Source organism: Hyla sarda, chromosome 4 (genome assembly GCF_029499605.1).
Source record: "Hyla sarda isolate aHylSar1 chromosome 4, aHylSar1.hap1, whole genome shotgun sequence".
Classification (NCBI taxonomy): domain Eukaryota; kingdom Metazoa; phylum Chordata; class Amphibia; order Anura; family Hylidae; genus Hyla; species Hyla sarda.
Genome location: NC_079192.1, coordinates 345,861,539 through 345,880,544, shown reverse-complemented (window position 1 = coordinate 345,880,544; position 19,006 = coordinate 345,861,539). Strand labels below are relative to the sequence as shown.

Here is a 19,006-nt window from a genome sequence, read left to right as displayed (position 1 = left end):
CTGCAATACACGAGCGCTGTATCTCTGGCTCCACCATATACAGGGGGCGTGCCGGCCACCGCTTCATGACGCATTCATGGGGAGAGCCGAGGCACCAGGCAGGAGATCGCGTGGGGTCACAGCGGTTGAACCCCCAACGATCAGACACTTATCCCATATGCTGCGGATAGAAGATACTTCTTCATAAACTGGACTACTCTAAGAGCAGACAGGACAGCATTCAAGAGACCAACATTTTTGACAGTGAACCTCTGGCATTTGTCACTTTATAGCCAAAATATCACAGATTTGCCAAATTATGACAGTTGTGGTTCCTAATTTTTTTTATATAAATATCAACTATTTAAAGGAATAAAAAAAATATATATACAATTGCACCTAACTTTTGACATGTCACAATTTTGTATCAGTGGTGGTTCAGGTGCTGAGACCCCGATCGACTGTGGCAGAAGCGCTTAGCTACACACACTGTGCCCCTTCATTAATAACCTGTTCACCTCAGGAAGCTTAAGTTAAAGGAGAACTCCAGATCATAAAAATTGTCCCTCATAGTGCAGGCAGTAAAAAAATAAAGATGTACATACCTTCCTCTGCTCCCCTGGGGCCTCCGGTCTCCGCCGCAATCCACTTCCTGGTTGCTGGTGGTCGGATGAATCAGCCAATCACCTGCCGCAGCGTAGTCCGACTCGGCCGGCGATAGGCTGAGCGGCAGTGTGAAAACACTTCAGGACACAAAATGCTTCACTACACCGGCACCTGCGGCTGAGGCCGAAAACGTCACACTGCCGCTCAGCCTATCGCCGGCCGAGTCGGACTACGCTGCAGCTGGTGATTGGCTGATTCATCCGACCACCAGCAACCAGGAAGTGGATTGCGGCGGAGACCGGAGCCGGTTACCGGAGGCCCCAGGGGAGCGGAGGAAGGTATGTACATCTTTATTTTTTTTACTGCCGGCACTATGGGGGACAATTTTTATGGTCTGGAGTTCTCCTTTAAGCTGTATATGGACTTGCTGAAAGTCTTATAGACTTGCAGTGTAAATCTATAAATGGCTCGCTTCAGCTTCCAAAGATGCAAAGTGCATGTAGCTGAGTGCTTCTAACCCTTAATTTTAGAGATTGGCGCTGAGACCCCAACCTGACACCCACTGATCAAAACTACTGACATGTCAGAAGTTTGTTGAAACGACAGGTACCCTTTAAGGGGGTACTCCGCTGGCCAGCATTTGGAACAGTCAGTTCCAAACGCTGTGTGCACTGCGGGGGTGGCCACGCCCCCTCATGCTATCAGGCCATGCCCCCTCAATGCAAGTCTATGGGAGGCAGCTGCCACACCCCCTCCCATAGACTTGCATAGAGGGGGCATGGCCTGATGACATGAGGGGGCGTGGCCGACCCCCTGCAGGGCACACAGCATTTGGAACTAAATGTTCCAAACACTGGCCAGTGGAGTACCCCTTTAAGTGGTTAACACAAAATCATCATAAGGGTAGGGTCACATGGGCCACATTTTGCTGCTGCATATTTCCCAACCCAACCTGAAATCAATGGGTAGCAAAATACAGCACGTGTGACCCTCCCCTAAAGGAAATATTCAGATAGGATAATATGGTGCAGCACAGTGAAAAAATTAATGATCTTAAAGTTCAACAGGATCTCCAGTGTTCAGTACATAAGCGAGTTGTCTGCACCTCCTTATTTCCCTGATCTCAGGGAGGGTACAGTAACAATATGAAGTAGCTCTCCCACAATTCCTTCACGTCATTGTCAAGATAAAACACTACAAACTGAATGATGCATAAATACCTTAGGCTTCTTGGGGGAGATTTATCAAAACCTGTCCAGAGGAAAAGTTGCTGAGTTGCCCATAGCAACCAATCAGATCCCTTCTTATATTTTTGACAAGGCCTCTGCAAAATGAAGGAAGCGATCTGATTGGTTGCTATGGGCAACTAGTCAACTTTATCTCTGGACAGGTTTTGATAAATCTCCCCACTTGCCTCTATGTAGCATATACCGTATTTATCGGCGTATAACACGCACTTTTTAGGCAAAAATTTTTAGCCTAAAGTCTGTGTGCGTGTTATACGCCGATACACCCCCAGGAAAGGCAGGGGGAGAGAGGCCGTCGCTGCCCGCTTCTCTCCCCCTGCCTTTCCTGGGGTCTAGAGCGCTGCTGTCGGCCCTTCTCACCCCCTGGTTATCGGTGCCGCTGCCCGTTCTGTCCCCCTGACTATCGGTGCCGGCGCCGATAGCCAGGGAGAGAGAAGCGGCGCCGACAGCCAGGGGGAGAGAAGGGGCAGCAGCACCCATTGCCGGTGCCGCTGCCCCGTTGCCTCCCCCCATCCCTGGTGGCATAATTACCTGAGTCCGGTCCGCGCTGCTCCAGGCCTCCGTCGTGCGTCCCCGGCGTCATTGCTATGCGCTGAACGGCGCGGCGCATGACGTCAGAGCGCCGCACCGTGCATAGCAACGACGCTGGGGACGCACGACGGAGGCCTGGAGCAGCGCGGAACAGACTCAGGTAATTATGCCACCGGGGATGGGGGGAGGCAACGGGGCAGCGGCGCCGGCAATGGGTGCCGCTGCCCCTTCTCTCCCCCTGGCTGTCGGCGCCGCTTCTCTCTCCCTGGCTATCGGCGCCGGCACCGATAGTCAGGGGGACAGAACGGGCAGCGGCGCCGATAACCAGGGGGTGAGAAGGGCCGACAGCAGCGCTCTAGACCCCAGGAAAGGCAGGGGGAGAGAAGCGGGCAGCGACTGCCTCTCTCCCCTGCCTTTCCTGGGGGTATATCGGGGTATACACGCGCACACACGCACCCTCATTTTATCATGGATATTTGGGTAAAAAACTTTTTTTACCCAAATATCCTTGGTAAAATGAGGGTGCGTGTTATAGGCCGGTGTGTGGTATACCCCGATAAATACGGTACGTCAGGATCTTGACATACATAATAAACAGAGACTTATGGCAGCCATTTAACAGATATATATTGCTTCAGACATTACAAGATCAAAACTGAAAGCAAATTACACACAGATTTATTTTCACATTCTCTATCACTCCTCATCCTACTATAGGGATATTATACAAAATCACAAAAATCACTATAGTACAGTGGTCTTTAACCTGTTATGGACAAAGGACGTACCGATACGTCCTGAGTCCTTTCCCTTTCTATAACGCGGGGCCCGTGGCTAATAGTGCACGACATTGATCGCGGTGCCGCACCCCATTAACCCTTTAGACGCGGCGTTCAAAGTTGAACGCCGCATCTAAAATGAAAGTAAAACAATGCCGATTAGCTCAAGGGGGCTGTTCGGGATGTGACACAGCAGGAGGGTCCCTACCTGCCTCCTGGTGTCCGATCGCCAAATGACTGCTCAGTGCCTAGGATCCAGACATGAGCAGTCAAGCGGCAGAATCATTGATCAATGGTTTCCTATGAGAAACCATTGATCAATGTAAAAGATCAGTGTGTGCAGTGTAATAGCCCCCTATGGGAGCTATAACACTGCAAACAAAAACAAAAAAAGTGGAAAAAAAAAGTTCAAGGAGTACTCCGGCGCGTACTTTTTTCCTTTTATCCCGTCCAGGCTGCAAAATAAAAGAAAACACACTTTCTCTTACCTGCCAACGAGCCCCCGGAGCTCCGGTACAGGTGTTCGGTCCCCGGGCGGTATTCTTCTTACTTCCGATTAGCCCGGCACGTCACACGGAGCTTCAGCCTATCACCGGCCGCAGCGATGTCCCGCCTCGGCCGGTGATTGGCTGAAGCTCCGTGTGACGTGCCGGGCTAATCGGAAGTAAGAAGAGTACCGCCCGGGGACCGAACACCTGTACCGGAGCTCCGGGGGCTCGTTGGCAGGTAAGAGAAAGTGTGTTTTATTTTGCAGCCCAGACGGGATAAAAGGAGAAAAGTCCGTGCCGGAGTACTCCTTTAAAGATCATTTAACCCCTTCACTAATAAAAGTTTGAATCAGCCCCTTTTCTCATTTGAAAAAAACCAAACAGTGTAAGTAAAAATAAACATATGTGGTATCCCCATGTGTGGAAATGTCTGAATTATAAAAATATATCGTTAATTAAATCGCACGGTCAATGGCGTACTCGCAAAAAAATTTAAAAGTCCAAAATAGTGCATTTTTGGTCACTTTTTATATCATGCAAAAATTAATCAAAAGTGATCAACAAGTCCGATAAATACAAATATGATACCGCTAAAAACTTCAGATCACGGTGCAAAAAATTAGCCCTCATACCGCCCCATAAAGGGAAAAATAAAAAAGTTATAGGGGTCAGAAGATGACAATTTTAAATGTATAAATTTTCCTGCATGTAGTTATGATTTTTTCCAGAAGTACGACAAAATCAAACCTATATAAGTAGGAAATCATTTTAATCGTATGGACCTACAGAATAAAGAGAAGGTGTTATTTTTACCGAAAAATGTACTGTGTAGAAACGGAAGCCCCCAAAAGTTACAAGTGTTTTTTCTTCAATTTTGTCCCACAACGATTTTTTTTTTCCAGTTTCATTGTAGATTTTTGGGTAAAATGACTGATGTCATTACAAAGTAGAATTGGTGGCACAAAAAATAAGCCATCATATGGATTTTTAGGCGCAAAATTGAAAAAGAGTTATGATTTTTTTTAAAGGGAAGTAGGCAAAAATGAAAGTGCAAAAATGAAAAACTCCCTGGTCCTTAAAGGGGTTTCCGCTGCCCTGCCTTCCGGAGCTCCGCTCGCAACGTCCGGAAGTTTATTACTCCAGACGCTGTGTGCGGGCTTCCGTGTTCGAGGCCGCCCCCTCGTGACATCATGCCCTTCCCTTCGTGACGTCACACCCACCCCCTCAACGAAAGTCTATGGGAAGGGGGCGTGACAGCGGTCGCGCCCCCTTCCCATAAACTTTTGTTGAGGGGGCGGGCGTGATGTCACGAGGGGGCGGGCGTGACGTCATGAGGGGGCGGCCTCGAACACGGAAGCCACCACGCAGCGTTCGGAGGAAATAAGTTCCGGACGCTGCGAGCGGAGCTCCGGAAGGCAGGGCAGCAGAAATCCCTTTAAAGGGGTTAAGCTGTGGCCTTCCAGATGTGCCAAAAAGTGTCGTTTTTCAACATCTGGGGGCCAGAGTTTAAAGACAGGTTGTCTAGAACAGTGTTTTCCAATCAGGGTGCCTCCAGGTGTTGCAAAACTACAACTCCCAGCATGCCTGAACAGATTAAGGCTACCAAAGGCTGTCCAGGCATGCTGGGAGTTGTAGTTTTGCAACATCTGGAGGCATACTGGTTGGAAAACACTGGTATAGAACAGTGATCTGCAACCTGCAGCCCTCCAGATGTTGCAAAACTACAACTCCCAGCATGCCCGGACAGCCGTTGGCTGTCCGGGCATACTGGGAGTTGTAGTTTTGCAACATCTGGAGGTCCGCAGGTTGAAGACCACTAGTCTAGAACAACAACTTCAGCAGCTTTCTAATATACTGTACTTGGACTTTCTGCCTTGTTGTGATGTATTGGAACATAAAGGATTTTGTGCCACATTTAGCCAAAAAGTGACGCGTTCTGTTTATACCACATTTTGAAATAGATTTCACTGAAGTTTGACTTTGTTTTCACCCTGCTCGTCAATCTTAGAAAAAGGGACGTGGCCTCCGTGTGTGCGTATTCTGCACCATATTTTCAAAGCTTATTAGTCCCTTTTTCTCGCACAAAGGTGTCCCACTTGCACACCTGGGCTGCTAAAGTGTTTCATGATACATTTTTCAAGCATCCAGCCATGTAAGTTGGAACAGATACGTTATTTTGGGTCACATGACTGCTCCATGTTACTGCCAGCCACGGCTCTACAAGGGTGAAGTCTGAAGTGGCTAGCTTTACACGTACTGTGGGCACTGCTTGGTAATTGTGCCCAATTTATAAAAAGAATGTGGCGCACATTACTTACTTTTGCCCACAAGCAAAACTCTTAAAACTGGCCAATTTATCATTATCTCCTTCAATGCTAAATAAAGTGTATACCATCTCCAAAACTTTTACCACAAGACGTGACAATGTGTTCTAGATGTGGCGCCCAACTCAGGGTCTTGCACGTATATTATGAACGAGGGCCCCTTACACCAGACTGCTCTGTAGTATAAGTGGCCCTCATTATGTTAAAGGGGTACTCCCGTGGAAAACTTAGATTATATGGACATGTTAAGATATGTAACTATGCTGCTTTATTAATGCATTTGTTATTGGATTAGATGAAGGACAGCTGCAGCACATAGGGCTAAGTGCAATGACTATGGATGGATGTTGGAACCAATAGCTTGTACTGCTGCTTACTGCAAGTTATCTGCAGCTACTGAATTAAGTGCAATATATAACTGCTGCACAACTGAAGGGCTAAGTGCAATGATATTAATTTCGCTTTGGTGCCAACTCTATATTCTGCTGCTATATATCTCTGCTGCTATGTTGGAAAGTGCAATACCTACTGTTGCAGAATTGAGTACAATGACGGTATGCTGCTAAGATATGTGCTATCTATTGCTGCTTGTTGACGCTGCTATCAGGATTTCTGCTGCTATGCTGGAAAGTGCAATACTAATTGCTGCAGAACAGAGTGTTATGATGGTATGCTGCTAAGATATGTGCTATCTATTGCTGCCTATGTATGCTGCTATCAAGGCCTTGTACCATTGGGATATACTGACTAGCAGAGTCACTACTGCACTATGACAACCACTATTAATGCTGGAATACGCACCTTATGCATATGAATTATGGTAACATGCACCTTTGTTGAAGGAAGATCAGCAGAAGTGATCTAGTGACTATTTATACATAGTAGCCCTACGACTACAGTACTCCTTCATTTTTCAAGGACTGCCCAATAGCAGATATTTGAGCTTCTACTAGCGATATCTCTTATTAATGGTGGCGGTCCGTAAATATTTTGTGCACTAGATGTTTTTTTTTTTTTAAGCTACTATTAAAAGTGAAGTTTAAATCATATCTTCAATATAAGGTTCCCTTTCGCTTTATTGAATATATATATATATATATATATATATATATATATATATATAATCTATCTCAACTGCTACCAGAAAGTTAAACAGATTTGTAAATGACTTCTATTAAAAAAATAATCTTAATCCTTCCAGTACTCCATACTACAGAGTAAATGGTTTTCTTTTTGGAACACAGAGCTCTCTGCTGACATCTCTGGTCATTTTAGGAACTGTCCAGAGTAGAGATCGACCGCGGTTGCGGTGATAGAACTCAGGAGGACACCAGGACAGGCAGGGGGAGAGAAGTGGGTGGCGGCAGCGGTCTCTGGCTGGGGCAGTGCGCGGTACGGGCTTAGCGGGGGCCAGGCAGTATCGGATTATCGGCAAGGTAATTGCCGATACCGATAACGTCCAAAATCGTGAATATCGGCCAAACCGATAATTGGTCGATCCCTAGTCCAGAGCAGCATATGTTTGCTTTCGGGATTTTCTCCTACTCTGGACAGTTCTTAAAATGGACAGAGATGTCAGCAGAGAGCACTGTGGTCATAATGTCAGCAGAGAGCTCTGTGTTCCAAAAAGAAAACCATTTCCTCTGTAGTACTCAGCAGCTAATAAGTACTGGAAGGATTAAGCTTTTTTACTAGAAGTAATTTACAAATCTGTTTAACTTTCTGGCACCAGTTGATTTGAAAAATAAAAATAAAAAATAAATAATAAAAGTTTTCCACGGGAGTACCCCTTTAATAGTAGTTGAATACGCTGTGTGCTACATGGTTCCCATAACTGCAGAGAAAGGAATACCCCTACATATTCTTGTACAATCAGATCCTGACAGGATCCACAGACATTCTGCTGTCACTATTTACACCCTGGTTGGGAAACACTGCCCTACACCACCACATTGAAACGAGCCTTCAGCTGTGTGGCCAATAGAGCAATGGATCCTGACAGCTAGTAAACACTATGGAATAGTGAGGGATCCGAACTGTAACTTTAACGCTGTAGAACCGCACGGTCAACATGGCTCCAAGCCTGGTGGAGAAGGAAAGTTCCTGGCAGAGTTGACAGGGCGTGGTGGTGGAAGGTAGGAGCATTCCTCAGAAACAATGCCGCACGGAGGGAGGGGCCGGCGGACGCTGGATGAGGCCAGACACGGCGGGGAGTGAAGGACCGGACCAGAACGGAGCGCAACGGCCGGATAACAGAACCTATAGCCGCTATAAAAGATGAGGCTCCGGCCGCTCCCCTCACCACCTAACAGCCAACAAGCATTCCGCTGCAACAGGTGACGTACTAACATGGACTTCAGCAGTCCCGCAACTTCTAGGGAGTTCACAAAGTGATCCCGAACTACCCCATCAAGTCTACTCACCGCCCCGGACACCTACCTGCGGCGGCGCCTCAGGGCCTGTGACCGAGAAAGTTCAGCGGGGCTACAGCCCAACTCCAACTCCACTATCCCTATGTCGGGCGCTTAGTAGGAAACAGGATGAGACGGGCAGTTCCTGTGCGCAGACTCCTCCCAGGGTGCGGGCTGCCTCATTCCTCAGCCGGTCATGTGAGCCCTGCGGAGAGACCGCTACCTCACACCGGGGCTTCACCTGTTTACCGGGAGACCGCTAGCCAGCGCCTGGGCTTCACCTGTGTACCGGGAGACTGCTACCTCACACCGGGGCTTCACCTGTTTACCGGGAGACCGCTAGCCAACGCCTGGGCTTCACCTGTGTACCGGGAGACTGCTACCTCACACCGGGGCTTCACCTGTTTACCGGGAGACCGCTACCCCGCGCCGGGGCTTCACCTGTGTACCGGGAGACTGCTACCCCGCGCCGGGGCTTCACCTGTGTACCGGGAGACTGCTACCCCGCGCCGGGGCTTCACCTGTGTACCGGGAGACTGCTGCCCCGCGCCGGGGCTTCACCTGTGTACCGGGAGACTGCTGCCCCGCGCCTGGGCTTCACCTGTGTACCGGGAGACCGCTAGCCAGCGCCGGGGCTTCACCTGTTTACCGGGAGACTGCTACCCCGCGCCTGGGCTTCACCTGTGTACCAGGAGACCGCTACCCCGCGCCGGGGCTTCACCTGTGTACCGGGAGACTGTTCCCCTGCGCCTGGGCGGGGACCGGACCTGCGTGTGCTGGGTGGGGACCGGACCGGGGTGACTGCTGATATCTATCAGCAGGCGCCCCATGCAAATGCCCAGACAGCTGTTTGGGCATGCTGGAATATGTAGTTTTGCAACAGCTGGAGGGCTACAGTTTGAGACCATTATACAGTGGTCTCTAAACTGTATCCCTCCAGATCTTGCAAAACTACAACTCCTAGCATGCCCAAACAGCTGTTTGCTGTCTGGGCATGCTGGGATTTGTAGTTCTGCAACATCTGGAGGGTCACAGTTTGGAGATTACTGTGCAGTGGTCTATAAACTGTAGCCCTCCAGATGTTGCAAAACTGCAAATCCCAGCATGCCCAAACAGCATGCTGGGAGTTGTAGTTGCGTACCTCCAGCTGTTGCATAACTACATCTCCCAGCATGCCCTTCGGTGATCAGTACATGCTGGGAGTTGTAGTTTTGCAACAGCTGGAGGGACACTGGTTGGAAAATATTGAGTTAGGTAACAGAACCTAACTGAATGTTTTCCAACCAGTGTGCCTCCAGCTGCTGCAAAAGTACATCTCCCAGCATGCACGGTCTGTCAGTACATGCTGGGAGTTGTAGTTTTGAAGCAGCTGGGGGTTTACAGGGTACATTCACACGGGCAGGTTTACAGTAAGTTTCCTGCTTCAAGTTTGGGCTGCGGCAAATTTTTCGCCACAGCACAAACTCCTAGCGGGAAACTCACCATAACACGCCAGTGCGAATGTACCCTAAAAACACTACACTACACTAACACATAATAAAGAGTAAAACGCTACATATACACCCCCTTACACTGTCCCGTCCCCCAATGAAAATGGAAAAACGTATTGTACGGCAGTGTTTACAAAACGGAGCCTCCAGCTGTTGCAAAACAACAACTCCCAGCTTTTCTGGACAGCCACCGACTGTCCAGGCATGCTGGGAGTTTAGCAACAGCTGGAGGCACTCTGTTTGGGAATAATTGGCATAGAATACCCCTATGTCCACCCCTATGCAATCCCTAATTCATTCCTCAAATGCGCATGGCGCTCTCTCATTTTGGAGCCCTGTCGTATTTCAAGGAAACAGTTTAGGGCCACATATGGGGTATTTCTGTACTCGGGAGAAATTGCACTACAAATTTTGGGGGGCTTTTTCTCCTTTCACCCTTTATGAAAAGGAAAAGTTGGGGGTTACACCAGCCTGTTAGTGTAAATTTTTTAATTTTTTGTACACTAACAGGCTGGTGTTGCCCCATACTGTTTATTTTCACAAGCAGTAAAAGGAAAAAAAAGACCCCCAAAATTTGTAACACACTTTCTCCTGAATACGGAAATACCCATATGTGGGCATAAAATGCTCTGCGGACGCATAACAAGGCTCAGGAGTGAGAGTGTACCATGTACATTTGAGGTCTAAATTGGTGATTTGCACAGGGGTGGCTGATTTTACAGCGGTTCTGACATAAACGCAAAAAAATAAATACCCACATGTGACCCCATTTTGGAAACTACACCCCTCACGGAACGTGACAAGGGGTATAGTGAGCCTTAACACCCCACAGGTGCTTGACGAATTTTCATTAAAATTGGATGGGAAAATGAAAAAAATAATTATTTTCACTAAAATGCTTGTTACCCTAAATTTTTCATGTTCACAAGGGAAAATAGGAAAAAAGCCCCCCAAAATTTGTAACCCCATTTCTTCTGAGTAAGAAAATACCCCATATGTGGATATAAAGTGCTCTGCGGGTGCACTACAATGCTCAGAAGAGAAGGAGCGCCATTGGGATTTTGAAGAGAAAATGTGTCCGGAATTGAAGGCCACGTGTGTTTACAAAGCCCCCATAGTGCCAGAACAATGCCCCCCCCCCCCCCCCCACATGTGACCCCATTTTGGAAACTACACCCCTCACGTAATGTATTAAGGGGTGCAGTGAGCATTTACGCCCCACAGGTGTCTGACACATTTTTGGAACAGTGGTCCGTGAAAATGAAAAATAGAATTTTTCATTTGCACAGCCCACTGTTCCAAAGATCTGTCAAATGCCAGCGGGGTGTAAATACTCACTGCACCCCTTATTAAATTCTGTGAGGGGTGTAGTTTCCAAAATGGGGTCACGTGGGGGGGGGGGGGTGTCGTACACTGTTCTGGTACCACGGGGGGCTTTGTAAATGCACATGGGCCCTGACTACCATTCCAAATGAATTCTCTTTCCAAAAGCTGAATGGCGCTCCTTCTCTTCTGAGCATTGTAGTTTGCCCGCAGAGCATTTTACGTACTAACATGGGGTATTTCCATACTCAGAAGAGATGTGGTTACAAATTTGGGGGGGGGGCATTCTCTCCCCTTTTTTTTTTTTTTTAATTTACACATTTTAACGAAAAGTCGTCAAACACCTGTGGGGTGTTAAGGCTAACTGGACCCCTTGTTACATGCCTTGATGGGTCTAGTTTCCAAAATAGTATGCCATGTGGGGTTTTCTGCTGTTCTGGCACCATCGGGGCTTTCTAAATGTGACATGCCCCCCAAAAACCATTTCAGCAAAATTCACTTTCCAAAATCTCATTGTCGCTCCTTCCCTTCTGAGCCCTCTACTGCGCCCGCCGAACACTTGACATACACATATGAGGTATTTCCTTACTCGAGAGAAATTGGGTTACACATTTTGGGGGGCCTTTTCTCCTGTTACCACTTGTAAAAATTCAAAAACTGAGTCTACAAGAACATGCGAGTGAAATGAAGATTTTGAATTTTCTCCTTCACTTTGATGCTATTCCTGTGAAACACCTAAAGGAAACTGTTCATCTAGGAATGTTCGGGCCTGACACCCATAATGTGGTGGTGCACCATCTTGCTGGAAAAACTCAGGGAATGTGCCAGCTTCAGTGTATAAAGAGGGAAACACATCAAATGTAGCAATTTCGCATATCCAGTGGCCTACATGATGATGTGTTTCCCTCTTTATGCACTGAAGCTGGCAAGTTCCCTGAGTTTTTCCAGCAAGATGGTGCACCACCACATTATGGGTGTCCTGGAAAGTGGATTGGTCATCGTGCTCCAGTTGAATGGCCCCCAAGGTCTCCCCATCTGACCCCCTTAGACTTTTATCTTTGGGGTCATCTGAAGGCAATTGTCTGTGAAGATACGAGATGTTTAGCACCCGAAACTACGGATACTGGAAGCCTGTGCTAGCATATCTCCTGCGGTGGTGTTATCAGTGTGTGAAGAGTGGGAGAAGAGGGTTGCATTGACAATCCAACACAATGGGCAGCACATTGAACACATTTTATAAGTGGTCAGAAACTTGTAAAAACTCATGAAAGAATAAAGTTATGTTAAAACCAAGCACATCATTGTTTTTCTTGTGAAAGTCCCAATAAGTCTGATGTGTCACATGACCCTCTTCCTATTGAAAAAACTAAAGTTGGATTCAAAATGTCCGACTTCAAAATGGCCGCAATGGTCACCACCCATCTTGAAAATGTGCTAATGTGCCACAAACAGGAAGGTAATATCACCAACCGTTCCCATTCTAATAACCCCTTAATGACGAAGGACGTATATTTACGTCCTCCGCCGGCTCCCGCGATATGCCGCGGGGTCACGCGGTGTCCCTGCGGCATATCTGGTCGGTCCCGGCGGCTATCAACAGCCGGGACCGGCGGCTAATACAGGACATCACCGATCGCGGTGATGCCCTGTATTAACCCTTCAGACGCGGCGATCAAAGCTGACCGCCGCGTCTGAAGTGAAAGTGACCCGGCTGCTCAGTCGGGTTGTTCGGGACCGCAGCGGTAAAATCGCGGCATCCCGAACAGCTTACAGGACACCGGGAAGGCCCTTACCTGCCTCCTCGGTGTCCGATCGACGAATGACTGCTCTGTGCCTGAGATCCAGGCAGGAGCAGTCAAGTCCCGATAACACTGATCACAGGCGTGTTAATACACGCCAGTAATCTGTGCAAGAGATCAGTGTGTGCAGTGTTATAGGTCCCTATGGAATCTATAACACTGCAAAAAAAAAAGTGTTAATAAAGGTCATTTAACCCCTTCCCTAATAAAAGTTTGAATCACCCCCCTTTTCCCATAAAAAAAATAAAACAGTGTAAATAAAATTAAACATATGTGGTATCGCTGCGTGCGTAAATGTCCGAACTATAAAAATATATCATTAATTAAACCGCACGGCCAATGGCGTACACGTAAAAAATTCCAAAGTCCAAAAAGGCGTATTTTGGTCACTTTTTATACCATTAAAAAATGAATAAAAAGTGATCAAAAAGTCCGATCAAAACAAAAATGGTGTCAATAAAAACTTCAGATCACATCGCAAAAAATTAGTCCTCATACCGCCCTGTACGTGGAAAAGTAAAAAAGTTATAGGGGTCAGAAGATGACATTTTTAAACATAAATTTTCCTGCATGTAGTTATGATTTTTTCCAGAAGTACGACAAAATGAAACCTATATAAGTAGGGTATCTTTTTACCGGATGGACCTACAGAATAATGATAAGGTGTAATTTTTACCGAAATATGCACTGCGTAGAAACAGAAGCCCCCAAAAGTTACAAAATGGCGTTTTTTTTCTTCGATTTTGTCGCACAATGATTTTTTTTTCCGTTTCGCCGTGAATTTTTGGGTAAAATGACTAATGTCACTGCAAAGTAGAATTGGTTACGCAAAAAATAAGTCATTATATGGATTTTTAGGTGCAAAATTGAAAGGGTTATGATCTTTAAAAGGTAAGGAGGAAAAAAAGAAAGTGCAAAAACTGAAAAACCCTGCGTCCTTAAGGGGTTAAGGTGGATACATATATATGGCCCACCCTGTACTTTTGGTGAGAGAATTTGTTTGGAATGGAAGTCAGGGGCCATGTGCGTTTACAAAGCCACCTGTGGTGCCAGAACAGTGGCCCCCTCATATTTGACCCCATTTTGGAAACTACATCCCTCACAGAATTTAATAAGGGGTGTAGTGAGCATTTACACCCCACTGGCATTTGACAGATCTTTGGAACAGTGGGCTGTGCAAATTAACAATAACATTTTTCATTTTCATGGACCACTGTGCCAAAAGTCTTTCAGACACCTGTGGGGTGTAAATGTAAACACACTTCAAATCCGGACAAATTTTCTCTCCAAAAACCCAATGGCGCTCCTTCTCTTCTGAGAATTGTAGTTCGCCCACAGAGCACTTTACATCCACATATGGGGTATATTCTTACTCAGAAGAAATGGGGTTACAAACTTTGGGGGGCTTTTTTTCCTATTTTTCCCTTGTGAACATGAAAAATTTAGGGTAACACCAGCATTTTAGTGAAATTTTTTTTTTCCCCTTCATCTTCCCATCCAACTTTAACGAAAATTCGTCAAACACCTGTGAGGTGTTAAGGCTCACTATACCCCTTGTTATGTTCCGTGAGGGGGGTTGTTTCCAAAATAGGGTCACAAGTGGGTATTTCTTTTTTGGCATTTATGTCAGAACTGTTGTAAAATCAGCCACCCCTTTGCAAATCACCAATTTAAGCCTCAACTGTACATAGTGCGCTCTCACTCCTGAGTCTTGTTGTGCGGTTTCTCAGAGCATTTTACGACTAAGGCGAGAGAGTTCGCCGAAACGCGTCACCTGTGATCCACGTTTTGTGTCCGTGTGTTTATATGCAATAAACAGCTTCCTTGCGTTGGACCTGCAGTGCTGGATTCTTCTTCTTATTTAAACCTGCTTCTACACGTGTAGTCCACACGTTTCCATGCACTGGAACTAGGAGCTGTGAGCTGGACACTAGTGGAGTGTGTGTTCCACAGAGAATTTTACACCCACATATGGGGTATTTCAGTACTCAGGAGAAATTGCTTTACAAATTTTGGGGGGCTTCTTTTCCTTTTACCTCTTGTGAAAATAAACAGTATGGGGCAGTAAAAATTACGCCTTATCTTTATTATTTACATCCATAGGAATAAAATTATACCCTACTTATATAGGTTTGATTTTGTATAACTTCTGAAAAAAATCTAAACTACATGCAGGAAAATTTATACATTTAAAATTGTCATCTTCTGACCCCTATAACTTTATTTTTCCGCGTACGAGCCGGTTTGATGGCTCATTTTTTGCGCCGTGATCTGAAGTTTTTAGTGATACCATTTTTTGCATTGATCGGATTTTTTGATCGCTTTTTATTCGATACATTTTTATAAATCGGACATTTCCGCACGCGGCGATACCACATATGTTTATTTTTATTAACATTTTTTTTTATTGGAAAATGGGGGTGATTCTTTTATTAGGGAAGGGGTTAAATGATCTTAACTTTTTTTCAATTTTTTATTTATTTATTTTTGCAGTGTTATAGCCTTCTCTAGTGGCTATAGCACTGCACACACTGATCTGCTGCACAGATCATTGCCGTGCATTAACACGGCAATGATCAGTGTTATCGGCGGTCGATTGCTCAAGCCTGGATTTCAGGCTTGGAGCAATCAATCGCAGGTCAGACGTGACGGAGGCAGGTAAGGCACCTTCCGCTTGCGTTTTAGCTTATCGGGATATAGCGATCAGCCCGACTAAGCTGCCGGGAGTGTATTTATGTTACTTTAGATGTGGCAATCAACTTTGAACACAGTGTCCAAAAAGTTAATAGTGCGTGACACAATGATCGGTGCCACACGCTATTCAACTTTGATTGCAGCATCTAAAGGGTTAATGCAGGACGTTGGCCCGATCGGTGATGCCTGGCATTAACCCTGGGTTCTGGTTGCTGATAGCAGTTAGGACCCACCGCGTTTAACGCACGCTCAGCTCGTGAGCTTGTTTTAAATGCCGGTAATGGGACCAGGGCATACCTGTAAGGACTTGGGCACTAGGGCATACCTGTACGCCCTGCCTCTGTGACTGGTTAAAGGAGTACTCCAGGATCTGAAAACGTATCCCTTATTCTAAGGATAGGGGATAAGTGTCAGATCATGGGGGTCTGACTGCTGGTATTCCTGCGATCTCCCATATGGGGCCCCGGCAGTCCGTAGAAAGAGGGTATGTAGACCACTGCACAAAGCTGCGGCCGACAAGCCCCTGAATCCAGTGCTATGGCAGAGCCAGAGATTGACGAATGCAGCGCTATGGCTCTCCCATAGCGTTGTATTGAGGGGGGCGTGTCATCCGCCTCTTCGTGTGATGGTCCACATGATCCCTTTGTGCGGACTGCCAGGGCCCCAATACGGGAGATCGCGGGGGTCCCAGTGTTCGAACCCTCCCCCTTGATCTGACACTTATCCTCAATCGTTAGGATAGGGGATAAGTTTTCAGTTGCTGGAGTACTCCATATGCCCAAAAACCAGCAATTCAGACTAATGTGTTGACCCTATGGGATCAGAAACGGCGTAATTTAAAGGGGAATTCCCTTGCTAGTCATCTTATCCCCCATGAGGGGAGGGGACGTGACGGCAATCAAGCCCCCTCCCATAGACAAATGGAGAGGGCATCACAAGGGGGCGAGGCATGACATCACGACTACGGCCCTCCAAATATGTTCAGTACATAATGTTCAGAACGACAGGTGTCTGCACAGAGATCGTGGGGGTCCCAGCAGCTGGACCTCCGCTATCAGACGTCTTATCTCATCAGATGTTTAGCAACGGAGTACCCCTTTAATAGGTTGAACAATTCCACAAACAGCAATTCCAGATGTTCAGACATTCTTTATTCTGTCAGTACATACGATTACCAAGATACACAATTTATTCATATTTTGGATACAAAATTATAACTTTTTGTAAGAAAAACGCTTAAAATTTTCATCTTCTGACCCCTATAACTTTTTATTTTTCCGTATACGGTAATGTGCAAAGGCTCATTTTTTGCGCTGTGATCTGTAGTTTTTATTGGTACCCCTTTTGTTTTGATAGGACTTTTTAATCGCTTTTTATAAAAAAAAATTATTGTGTACTTTTGGACATGTCACGCAAATCCAAGAGGTACCTTAGAGGATGGCTATGTTCACACCAGGGAATATCCGCATGGAAATTCCCCTGATAGCGGATTGCCGGCATAACATGCTGGTGCTAGGACCACTTGGAAATGCGCAGTCTCATAGACGGCAATGCATTTTGGTGCGGAGTCCGCAGAAAGGATAGACATGTATATACTTTCTGTGGACACCGTAATTTGAATTTCCGCGCCAGATGTTTCCAGCCTCCATGCTCTGGACCCTATGCTGACAGACACAGCAAACCTTCTTGCCACAGCTCGCATTGATGTGCCATCCTGGATGAGCTGCACTACCTGAGCCACTTGTGTGGATTGTATACTCCGTCTCATCTTACCACTAGAGGGAAAGCACCGCCAGCATTCAAAAGTGACCAAAACATCATCCAGGAAGCATAGGTACTCCTTTATTGGTCGTGTCTTGCTAATTGCCTATAATTTCCACCTGTTGTCTGTTCCATTTGCACAACAGCATGTGAAATTGATTGTCAATCAGTGTTGCTTCCTGAGTGGACAGTGTGATATCACAGAAGTGTGATTGACTTGGAGTTACATTGTGTTGTTTGTGTTCTCTTAATTTTTTTTGAGCAGTGTATTTTTCCCCTGAGAAACCGAAATTGGACTGAAATTGTGCAAAAAGATATTGGGACTGATTATTTATTTATATATATAATTTTTTTTATTTATTTTTATTTTTTGGACAGAACAGAGATCGTTTACCTGTTCATCTGGCATAATTTGAACTGTCATCTGCATCTAATTGCGGTATTGTGGTGGTCTGTGAAAAAAATGTTTCTTTATGTGACTAATTAGTATTTTAGTGTGCTTTAACAAAAGTGAAGTTTTATCGGATTACTTTTTAAAAGTTTCCCTCAAGATTTATTGTGAGTTCTATACAAATTCAGTGGATCCTTCAGTTCCACCAGTCAAGTCAGTTTAGTAAATGTGAAACCACACTATGGCTACGATTATAGATATAGGAAAAGATGGTCACAATAATTCCGGTATAGTATGAATGCTTTCATTTTTCGTAATTGGTGCACCAGCAGTGGAACCCCCCAAGATCAGCTACTTATCCCCTATCCTGTGTTTCCTGTAAGTACATTTTCGCCGGAGATCTCCTTTAAGGCTGCAGCCATCATGTAACTAAATGTTGTTGTTTTAGCTGTGCTCTAGCTTTAGACAGAGCTATTTTTTTTAAGTCATGACAAACAGGATAATGATGCCTGATCTGACAGCAGCGTAAAGTAGTAACAGAGGCTTTGATTCTAGTGCTGAGTTTTTTATATATTTTTTTTTAAGTAGTCTTCCATAGAATCACTGTTTATTGGCTGCTGTGCGAGCTGAGCACTATGTGACTCATATTCATGAGCTACCACTCCCCCTCCGCCGGTTGACTCCTTTCTCGTTAATACTGTGTATAGGCAGAAAGCTATCCGTCAATGGTGGGTGGGGTGAGCAGCAGCAGATCATGAATATCCAACTACAGAGCACGCACAGCACTAGGGGGACTAGCTTGACTCGCTCTGCACCTAATAAACAGCGAATTTTATGAAAACTGTTGCAAAAAAAAAAAAACAACTAAGAAAATAAGTGGCACAATGCTAGTTCCAGCGTCTGTGTCACAACCTTATGCTGTCATCACATAAGGCAGCATAAACTTGGGGACAGATTCCCTTAATTGTGTACCATTTTAGGCATTCCGTATATGCAAAATGTGCTTCCCACTTAAGTTAATATCTTGAAAGCACAAGTATAGTTTAACAGAAACAGAGGTTGCAAAAGATTTTAATGAATACCAGTCTTTCCAGATTTTTATAAGGCATTTTCCTGGCTCTAAATATATTTTAGACTAGTAAAACTTGGCAAGACAGTTGTCAGTCTGTGTAAGGGTATATTC

The 19,006-nt window shown here is 45.8% G+C and overlaps 2 protein-coding genes across 6 annotated transcripts in view; one reads left to right on the top strand and one right to left on the bottom strand.

Moving 5' to 3' along the window:
* The window catches only part of CTNNA1 (catenin alpha 1), a 54,296-nt gene extending 45,668 nt beyond the window's left edge, over positions 1-8,628 (bottom strand). Inside the window, exon 1 of one of the 3 annotated variants that reach the window (XM_056516549.1) lies at positions 8,607-8,628. The gene's annotated coding sequence lies outside the window, so the exon portion shown is untranslated. The other 2 variants (XM_056516548.1, XM_056516550.1) reach the window with 2 other exon arrangements.
* ANKHD1 (ankyrin repeat and KH domain containing 1) overlaps positions 8,217-19,006 on the top strand; it is a 236,889-nt gene continuing 226,099 nt past the window's right edge. For all 3 annotated transcript variants that reach the window (XM_056516547.1, XM_056516546.1, XM_056516545.1), the window contains exon 1: positions 8,217-8,290. In XM_056516547.1, the coding sequence (XP_056372522.1) occupies positions 8,232-8,290 (59 nt within the window). In that variant the 5' untranslated portion in view covers positions 8,217-8,231. The remainder of the gene's footprint in view (positions 8,291-19,006) is intronic.